General features: G+C 57.1%; 1 protein-coding gene across 1 annotated transcript in view; it reads right to left on the reverse strand.

Moving 5' to 3' along the window:
• SPEG (striated muscle enriched protein kinase) overlaps positions 1-4,810 on the reverse strand; it is a 108,500-nt gene extending 103,690 nt beyond the window's left edge. Inside the window, exon 1 of the mRNA XM_043504758.1 lies at positions 4,381-4,810. Coding sequence (XP_043360693.1) covers positions 4,381-4,810 — 430 coding nt within the window. The remainder of the gene's footprint in view (positions 1-4,380) is intronic.
• Positions 4,811-10,466: the final 5,656 nt, after the last annotated feature.

Raw genomic sequence — 10,466 nt, forward strand, 5'->3', positions numbered from 1 at the left:
TCTCCTCCGGCTGCCACTCCCGCGGACTGTCTGCCACCCGGCGGCTTCATCTCCGCCTCCATCAGCTGCGGGGCCCGCAGAGCAAAACGTGGGGGCCAGAGGAGTCCCCCAATCGAGCGCCAGCCCCCGCCCCCAGCTCTTCCAGTAAACAGCACCAGCATGGGCCTGGCTTCGGAGCCCTTCCTCCCCTCCCCCACCTCTGTCCCCACTGCCCACGGCCTCCACTCACACTGGCTATGGCAGCTTCCCTTCTCCGCAGCCTCCCGCCGGGCATGGGCAGGGCACGGCTGCTGCCGGCTTCTTGCACCCATTGGGCCGAGCAGCCCCACGTCCTGCCGGCCCCTGCGCCTCTCAGGAGCTTGGTGTCCAAGCCCTCCAGGGATCCCACTAGCCCCACCCTGCCTGCTGCCACTCGCTAGCCCCTGGCCCTCGCCAACCCCCCCGTGCTCCACACAGCCCCAGGGCCCCCTGCCGAAGCAGCCACCTGCTGTAACGTGGCCAAACCGGGAGTCTCCAGAGTTAAAGATCAACCTTGAATGAAAGATGACGTCACGTGGTCGAGCCTCCGGGACTGTCCAGCCAGGATTGGCACCCCTCACTGCTGGGGTGGGGGTTTGGTCGGTGCCAGCAAGCGCCCGGCAGGCCCAGGTCTCAGGGAGAACGGCCAGGCAGGACGACTTGCAACGTCTGCGTCAGGGAGGGCGTCCCAGCTGCTCCACTCCACAGACGGGGCTCCACGGGACCACCTCGCCGGGTCACTGGCTCACAATCCTGAGCGAAGGCAACTGGCCAGGCCAGCGGGACCGGTGTCAGGGGACACCACATAGCGTCGCCCAGAGCCGCGCAGGCGAGGGGGGAGCCCGGCGCACACAGCACCACAGAGAGAGCCGTCGGCCTCCATGAAAGGTGCCCTCACCCATGACAGGCCGGGCGTCTCCTGCCCCCCGTGCACGGACACAGCTCACAGCAACAAACCCCCTTGGGGCCACGCACAGTCCCCCCGCTGCCCAGCACTGCAAGGCACGGTCCCCGCATGACACAGGGCCACACACAGTCCCCCCGCACCGCAAGGCACAGTCCCCCCACGACACAGGGCCACGCACGGTCCCCCCATGCCCCCCGCACTACAAGGCACAGTCCCCCCATGACACAGGGCCACGCACGGTCCCTCCGCACCCCCGCACTGCAAGGCACGGTCCCCCCACGATACAGGGCCACACATGGTCCCTCCACACTGCAGGCACAGTCCACTCACGACACAGGGCCACACACGGTCCCCCTGCACCCCCCGCACTGCAAGGCACGGTCCCCTGCAGTCCCACACACAGTCCCCCCAGTATAACACACCCTCCCGTCAGACTCCCCAAGGCAATACAGTCATCCCCTCCCCCACTAGAACCAGAATAACTAGGGCCCTACCAAATTCATGGTCCATTTTGTTCAATTTCATGGTCATAGGATTTAAAAAATCATAAGTTTCATGATTTCAGCAATTTAAATCTGAAATGTCACAGTGTGATTGTCGGGGTCCTGACCCAAAAAGGAGTTGGGGGGGGTCACAAGGTTATTGTAGGGGGGTTTGCAGGGCTGCTACCCTTACTTCTGCGCTGCTGATGGCGGGGTGCTGCCTTCAAAGCTGGGTGCCTGGCCAGCAGCTGCTGCTCTCCAGCTGCCCAGCTCTGAATTCAGTGCAGAAGTAAGGGTGGCAATACCGTGACCCCACTAAAATAACCTGGCAAATATCCCCCCCCTCGCAACACGCTTTTGGGTCAGGCCACCCACTTTGAGAAACGCTGGTCTCCCCCATGAACTCTGTATAGTAGAGGGTGAAAGCCCACAAAAGACCAGATTTCACAGTCCATGACGTGTTTTTCATGGCCGTGAATTTGGTAGGGCCCTAAGAACAACCCTGCAGCACGTGATGCCCCCCATCCTCCCAGGGTAACAGTGTGAAGCAGTTTCCTTGTCCCCTCTCCGCTAGTACAACGCCTGTCCCACAGCCCGGCATCCCTGCAGCCCTGCCCCAGATAGGCACCCCTCACCTCTTTCCTCTGCCCGTCTCGGGGAGCAGCAGGCCTGCAATGGCTCACTGCCAGAGTGGTATGTCCCTCCCGCAGGCCAACACTCATCAGGCCCCAGCCATCCGGAGGGAGTTTGGCACGCACAGCATTAGAGAACACGGCACCCCCTATTGCCACGCTCCGTGGGGCACGAGCTGAACCGCTCCCCCGCTGCAAACATCCACAACTAGCCCCCAGCTCTGGAGAAGGTCCCCAGGGCCCAGTGAGGGGAAGGGGCTGCCCAGTCAGCTGCAGAGCCAGGAATGCCCCAGGGGGTCCCAACCCCAGCGCCCTGCTGGGCCATGATGTCTCCCTGCTCTGTGTGGCTTGCAGACTGTGCTAGGAACCTGCCCCGTTGCCCATCTCCTGAGGCCAGGCACTGGCTGCAGGGGCACCCCAGGCTGGCCCCTCCTCGGGCTGGCGCTCCGAACTCCTGCCCAGCAGGGCAGTGCAAGGCAGGGCCCAATGCGGCCTCACTAAGCCCCACAGGGAGCCACCACCCTAGGACCCGAATCCCCTGGGGTCCCCAGGCAGCGGGCACAGGGGTATTCCCCACATGCAGTCAGGGACCCTGCGGGGAGGGGCTGGGAGCCTGGCATGAGGCAGTGCTGGGGCTGGGGGGCCTGGACCCTCCCCAATCCTGCCCCTTCACTTTGCCATGGTGCCGGCAGTGGGGCCAGTGAGGCAGAACCTGCCCCCACCTGTCTCCATAGCAGCCCCCATCGCTGGAGGAATCACTGGCGGGGGGGGAGGGGCAGCGTGAGAGCAGGGATCGGGGCACAAACCCTAACGCTGCCATGCCCCATTTGCTCACCAGGCTCCCAGCCGCCCAGCGGGCAGGTGGGACCCCAGACCTGCTGCCATTGCAAGGCCCCCTTTGGCTCCCACCAGGGGAGGCTCCTCACCCCGGCTGCAGACCTGCCAGTGCTGGCTCCAAGTGAAGGTGCTGGGCCCAGGCAAGCGGGTGGCAGCTAGTTCCCACGCGGCCCGCTGCCAGGGAAGGGGCTGCGCCAGGCAGTGCCAGGCCTACGTGTGCTCTGAGGTACACCAGGTTCCCGCCGCGATCCCCGAGCCAGGCGGGAGGCAGGCCAGGGCCCTTCTCAGCCAGCCTCAACCCCTGCGAGTCCCAGACCGCCAGGGGCTGGGGGCCTCGGGATCTTACAGCATAGTGCCAAGCAGCCCCCGCTGCCTGCTTCCCTGACACCCAGGGGAGGCAGGTGCCATGGGCAGCTGGGAACATGGGGCACTGCGAGCAGCTGACCAGGGGGCACCACCCACTCCATTGACCCCCTCCCCCACTGTAACTGACCAATGGGCACCGCCCACTGCAGTGCCCCCCTCCCCCACTGTGACTGACCAGTGGGCATCACCCACTCCAGTGACCCCCTCCCGCACTGTAACTGACCAATGGGCACCACCCACTGCAGTGCATCCCTCCCCCGCTGTGACTGACCAATAGGCATCACCCACTCCATTGACCCCCTCCCCCACTGTAACTGACCAATGGGCATGGCCCATCCTGGTTCGGGCCAATGGGCTCTGTTGTCTGGCAGCTTGTCTCAGCTCCCGTGCGGGGTTTGGCCCCCAAGCTCAGGGTCGGGGGGCACCGTGAGGTGCAGCGACCTAGCTGGGACTCACAGATCAGGGTTTGGTGCTCAGGCGTTGCCCAGCAGCAGTGCTGGGGAGGGGGCCTCTTTTTCCAGAAGGGCCCCCCTCCGAGCATTGCTGCTCTAACTGGGGCAGCTCCCTGTGGTGCTCGGCTGGCCCCACCCCCCATGCCGGGCCAGCTGGAAGGTGCATTGGGGCTGCAGTGTCTGGCTGGCACCACTGGCTTCCCCCAGTAACCGCTGTACCGCGTGCTCTCTCCTGCCCCAGCGCTCGGCTCTCCAGCTCCCTGGACCGGCGCCCCAGGGCCTCTTCCCCCACCCCTGGGCTCTCCCAGTCTCTAACCACAGTCAGCCCACATGGCTTCCCCACACCAGCACCCCCATCTCCATCCCCCAGGGCCACATTCACCAGTGTGACAACAGGCCTCAGCTGTGCACCGGGGCACCGGCTCCATCCCCACCGCGCTAGGTGCTCAGAGCTCTCCCAGGGCATCGCCTGCTGCTTATGGACCTGTGGCTGCGGTGAAAATTCACATGGCAAAGTGCAACTCCAGCAGTGCCACTTGGATACCCAGTGTGGACATACGGCTGGTAAGCAGGTGTTGTGCCCCACCCCAGAGGCAGCTGTACACACACGCTCACCCTCTTCCCAGGGCCTTGGCCTCAGACCCTGCTCCCCTGGAGTAAGTGCCCGGGCGGCGCCTCGACCTTACCTTCCGTATCCAGGATGGCCAACACAGCGCTGGTCATGGCCTCGCCCTGCTCGTTCTGGGCCACGCAGGTGTAGATGCCGGCGTCCACCAGCTTGCTGTCCCGGATCCACAGGGTGCCGTACTCCTCTCCCCGCTGGGGGATTTGCGCCTCGTTTTTGTACCAGCGCAGGCGGGGCTGGGGGCTCCCAACCACAGCCACTCGCAGCCGAATGTCGCAGCCGGTGCCAATGGCTGCGTTCTTCAGCTTCCGCACAAAAACTGGGGCTGCTGGGCGAGCTGCCCCCGCTTCAGGCACCACCATGACCTTGGCACGCTTCAGGGGGATGCCGGGACTTGGAGGGGCCACTCCGGGCCTCCCCAGCGTGCGTGCCACCCCCCCGGCCTCCTCCCCAGACTTGCTCAGCTTGCTCTGCGCCTGGGCTTGGTGCATGGCTCGTGGCCGCTGAATTCAACCGTCACTGGGTTTCCAGTTGCAGCCCTGCACCCTGCCGAGCCTGTACCCAGGGCCTGGACTCAAGGCAGCTGCAGATGGACCCCCGGGCAGCCCCCACGATCCGTTTCTCCCTCTTGCCGCACAGCCTGGTGCTTGGAGCTGCCCCCGGCTGCTGGGCATGCACCAGGGGGCAAGAGGAGGAAAGGCCGCTGCCCCGTGCAGGTGGCGTTCGGTTCAGTGCCTGCCCAGCCGGACGAAGCCCCGAAGGTCGCAGCTCCGGGGGTGAGTGCAGGGTTATTTTTAGGCTGGGTCTCAGGTTGCTGCCTGCACAGTGGAGCCAGACGTGCAGAGGGGGCCCACGCCACACACCAAGCCGGGAGCTGCACTGTGCCGAGATCAAACCCCAGCTCCGCTCCGTGACCCAGCACCTGCTCCTCTGCCTACGTGGGGCACGGCTCCCTGCAGCCCCCCTCCGCTCCTGCAGGCTCCCTCTGGCCTCAGACCTGGGCGTCCTCCCGTCCTGCTCCCTGGAGCCCCGGCAGAACTGAGCTGTCTCTGCCCCCTCTCCTGAAGTAGCAGCTGCCTTCTGATGTGTCACATTCCTTGGCCTGGCTCCCCCACTCAGAGCCGAGTGCGCGGCCCTGGACAGCTCAGCTCCACTTGCAAACATAGCCAGGGGGCCCGGGGCCTTTCCATATTAGCCGCAAGGCCGAGAGGGGGACACCGCGGCCCAGCCCCCTGGCCGGCTCCGAGAGGCAGCTGCAGCCCGTGGTGGAGCCGTGGGGAGCATGCGAGGGGACAGACACAGCATGCTCCCTGCAGTGCGAGAGCCCGGCTGGGGAATACGGGCCAGTCCCACTGCAGCTCAGGGCCGAGTGCTAGGCACCACACGCCCTCTATGCAGACCCTCACACCCCAACACCTACCGCACAGGAGGGGCTACATGTGCACTTGGGGGCGGGGACCCTGGCTGGGAAACTCAGCACTCGTGGCAGCTTTCCCCCCCAAATCGGTCAGGTCCCTTGGCCAGGCGGCGTGTGACCCCCGAGCCTTGCCAACTACAAGAGATCATGAATCCTGAGTCAGACCCCCAGGAACCCTGAGATTAGCCCCAAAGTCCAGAGTTTTTAAAAACACCATCAAATTATCTGTTTAGTCGGGCTTGGCTTTTTCATTCCCCTCTATGTCTCTGCCAGTGCGTGTGCAAGCCTTTCACATTGGAAAGTCAACCGTTAACACATTCACAAATGCAGGCCCAATCAGCGACAAACTGTATGAGGGCTGGAAATTAAAGCTGGAAATTAGCACCCACGCTCCACAGCCCCTCTCAAGCCTCCGCTCTTCCAATTAGTTTTCAATAGTCGTGTGAGCTGCGAACCTTTGTCCATGTAAGACTGTGGTGAAAGTCCCAGCACCTCGCTACCTGCTGCAAACACCCTCCCCCAAGCAGGGTTTATAGAAATAGGTCTTGTCAAACAAACCTGATTTCACTCTTCAATGAGCTTACAAGTCTGGCTGATAAAAGGTAGCTGCACAGATATAATGGACTTTGACTTTTGTAAGGCATTCGGCTTGGTTGGGCGTGACATTTTGATTAAAAAGCTAGAACACTATAAAATTAACATGGCCCACAGTAAATGGATTAAGAGCTGGCTAACGCATAGGTCTCAAAATGTAATTATAAATGGAACATCATCACTCAATGTGTGCTTCTCGTGGGGTCCCACGGGATGGGTTCTTGGCCCTGCTCTATTTAACACTTTTATCAGTACCCTGAAAGAAAACCCAAAGTCTTTGCTGCGAACTCCCTCAGTGGACACGGAAATGAGGGCAGGTAAAGAATGCTGAGGACGGTCCCTGAGACAGAGTGACCTGGATCGCTTGGGAAGGAGGCAATGTCGAGGTCTGCATCTAGGAGCAGAGAATGCCGGCTGTGCACACAGGGCGGGGGACTCTCGCCTGGGAAGCAGGGACTGAAAAAGATTTTGAGGTCATGGTGGCTAATCAGCTGAACATGAGCTCCCAGTGCAACTCAGAGGGCTAATGCGATCCTGGGCTGCATGAACGGGAATCTCGAGGAGGAGCAGAGAGGTTCTTTTACCTCTGTCCTTGACACTGATGTGATGCTGCTGGAATCTTGTGTCCAGTTCTGGGGCCCACAATTCAGGAAGGATGTTGATAAACTGAAGAGGGTTCAAACAGAGAAGACGGATTCAAGGATTAGAAAACCTGCCTCTAGTGACAGACGCAAGAACCCAATGGATTTAGTTTAACAGAGACGGTTAAGGGGTGACGTGGTCACAGTCTGTAAGTACCCATATACAGGGAATGAATACTGGACACTGGGTTCTTCAATCCAGTAGTGGAAGGTCGAACATGATCCAAGTGCTGGCAGTTGAAGCTAGACAAATTCAGACTGGAAATAAGTGCACTTTTTGAGAGAGAGAACACCCCATAGCTAGGACACTGACAAAAGCGGCGGTGGTATTTGACTTCAGAAGTTCATGCATGGTGACCAATGCAGTCTCTGTCAGAAGCCTTTTCTTTCCTTTATTTTTATGAGATAAGAAATGATGCATGTTCCTGTGATCAGTATAATGAATATTCAAGAATTATAAATTATTCACAGATTCCGAAATATAAAAATATTAATCCTACCCTGAATGTGCTGTGTAACAAAGACTGTTCATTGAACTGAAGATTATGTCTTCTTGGATAATAGCCTCTGAATTCTTGCACAAAGCCAACCAGGTTCAGTTCTGAAGTCAAGCCATTTACATATGAGAGGAGAATTCAGTTTCTCTTTCTTTCCTGGCTCATGCTCATTGGTCACTGTGATACAATTATTTTCAAACGAGAAGAGGAATTCTCACAAGCTGCAGCTGATGCTCCAAACAACGAGACCAGTATAAACATGGCCAGAATACACGGGAAAGCCTCCGTTCATTGCTTGGCATCACCCACAACTTCTTCAAATTCTTTGCAATTTCTCTTGTCAGAGGTTTAAATCCAATTGTTTGAACTTTCCCCTTCCCAATATCTAATCCAAGCGAGTCACTCAAAGCCTGCAGCAAGTCCAGTTCCAAGACTCCCGGAGAGCTGGTGGGGTAGATTACTGATAATTTGGAGCTCTTCTCCCAAAATCGTCTTTGCAACTCACCACTGGGTTCGTCAATCAATTCATGGTCAATCTGGGACCACTGGGGCTCATTTGCATTTGGGGATCCTGACAAGTGCCCAGTGACTAGTGCATCTGGAACATTTTGGGGCAAGACCTCAGTTTGTTTGGTGGCCTGGTCACAGTCCAATCGCGGTGCCATCCTGACCAGGGACGACGGGTGTGACGGGTTGGATCACAGAAACCCCCTTGGGAACTGCCACCTGATGTGCCTAGACTACCTCTCAGCCCACTTTCCCTGCCAGCCTGAGACTTCAGACCCTTGCTTGGTTTGATCCAGACCCGCTAGCCTGTTGCAAACATAGACCCAGGTCTGAACCACGTCCCCCACAAGCTGCAGGCTTAACTGAAAACAGCTTAAGAAGTGCTCCTGTCTCCAGCACTCAGAGGAGTAATGGTAGCAGATGACAGAACGAGGAGTAATGGTCTCAAGTTGCAATGGGGGAGGTTTAGATTGGATATTAGGAAAAACTTTTTCACTAAGAGGGTGGTGAAACACTGGAATGCGTTACCTAGGGAGGTGGTAGAATCTCCTTCCTTAGAGGTTTTTAAGGTCAGGCTTGACAAAGCCCTAGCTGGGATGATTTAACTGGGACTTGGTCCTGCTTTGAGCAGGGGGTTGGACTAGATGACCTTCTGGGGTCCCTTCCAACCCTGATATTCTATGATTCTATGATTCTATGATCCAGCTCCCAATGGGGTCCAAACCCCAAATAAATCCGTTTTACCCTGTAGAAAGCTTATACAGGATAAACTCATAAATTGTTTGCCCTCTATAACACTGATAGAGAGATATCCACAGCTGTTTGGCCCCCATTAATACATACTCTGGGTTAATTAATAAGTAAAAAGTGATTTTATTAAATTTAAAAAATAGGATTTAAGTGGTTCCAAGTAATAACAGACAGAACAAAGTGAATTATCAAGCAAAATAAAATAAAACATGCAAGTCTAAGCCTAATACAGTAAGAAAACTGAATACAGATAAAATCTCACCCTCAGAGATGTTACAATATGCTTCTGGGCCCAATCCTTTCCCCTGGTGCAGCCCTTGTTCCAGCTCAGGTGGTAGCTAGGGGATTCCTCATGATGGCAGCCCCCTTTATTCTGTTCCACCCCCTTATATAGCTTTTGCACAAGGCAGGAATCCTTTGTCCCTCTCTGGGTTCCCACCCCTCCTTCTCAATGGAAAAGCACCAGGTTAAAGACTGATTCCAGGTCAGGTGACATGATCACATGTCACTGTAAGACTTCATTACCCACTTGCCAGCCCACAGTAGACAGGAAGACTTACAAGTAAACAGAGGCATTTACAGTCAATTGTCCTGGTTAATGGGAGCCATCAAGATTCCAAACCACCATTAATGGCCCACACTTTGCATAATTACAATAGGACCTCAGAGTTATATTTCATATTTCTAGTCTCAGATACGAGAACGATACATTCATACAAATAGGATGACCACACTCAGTAGATTATAAGCCTTGTAATGATACCTTACAAGTGACCTTTTGCATGAAGCATATTCCAGTTACATCATATTCATACTCATTAGCATATTTTCATAAAATCATATAGCGTGCAACATCCCAGGGGGTGTCACTGCCTGCACTGTGACCCCGGCTGCCTCACAAGGCTTTGCTGTTGTAGCTCCCAGTCCAGGACGCTCACAACCAGGCTGCCAGCACGTGGGTCACACCCGGAGTGATTGTGGGTAGCTCCAGCTGTGGGCCAGCAGCCCGTCCTCAGCCCCATTCTGGCTCCCACCAGCCTGGATTACTGCCAGAATGGTGACCCCAACATACTCCCTATCCCCAGCTTTCCCAAGCTGGGAGCTCTGCAATGTCCAGCCCCTCCCGGGCAGCTCAGAGAAATACCAGGGGTCCCTTGTTCCTTTAGAGACACAAAAGCACATCACAGCTCAGTAACTTCCCTGGGCTGAAAACACCTGGCCCTTCACACACGGCACTGAGCTGGCTCACAGAAAAACAAAATAAATGTATTAACAAAGTAGACACAGGAGTAAGTTCAAGTTGTAAGGAGTGAAGCTAGAAGGAGTTGCAAGTAAAACAAAGCAAAGCAAACACTTCTGAAAGTCTAAAACATCATCTAGCAAAAACAGGCTTTGTTCCCAATGGTTTCTCTCCCGCGTTGCTCTCCTGCCAACGCTGACTTTCCCTCAGTCCGGACCTTCCTCAACACACACACACCTTGGCTGCAGGACCCAGTTTTCTCAGCTCACAAGAGCTCTGTGCCCTTGTGTCTGTCTCATGATGGGGGCAAGAGTTGGCTTCTCTCCTTGCTTGTATCGTCCAAAGTTCAATGACCTTCTTTCAAGAGGTGGGTGACCCTGGCCTGGGGGCTGCCCATCCCCTGGACAGTTTCTGTGTCAATGGGGATCCCCTTGGTTGATTCCACCATTTTTCTTTGCCCTAGGAGCCAGGTAGAGAGCAGTGCCGGCCCCCTGCCTGGGC

This window comes from Dermochelys coriacea, chromosome 11 (genome assembly GCF_009764565.3).
Source record: "Dermochelys coriacea isolate rDerCor1 chromosome 11, rDerCor1.pri.v4, whole genome shotgun sequence".
Classification (NCBI taxonomy): Eukaryota; Metazoa; Chordata; order Testudines; family Dermochelyidae; genus Dermochelys; species Dermochelys coriacea.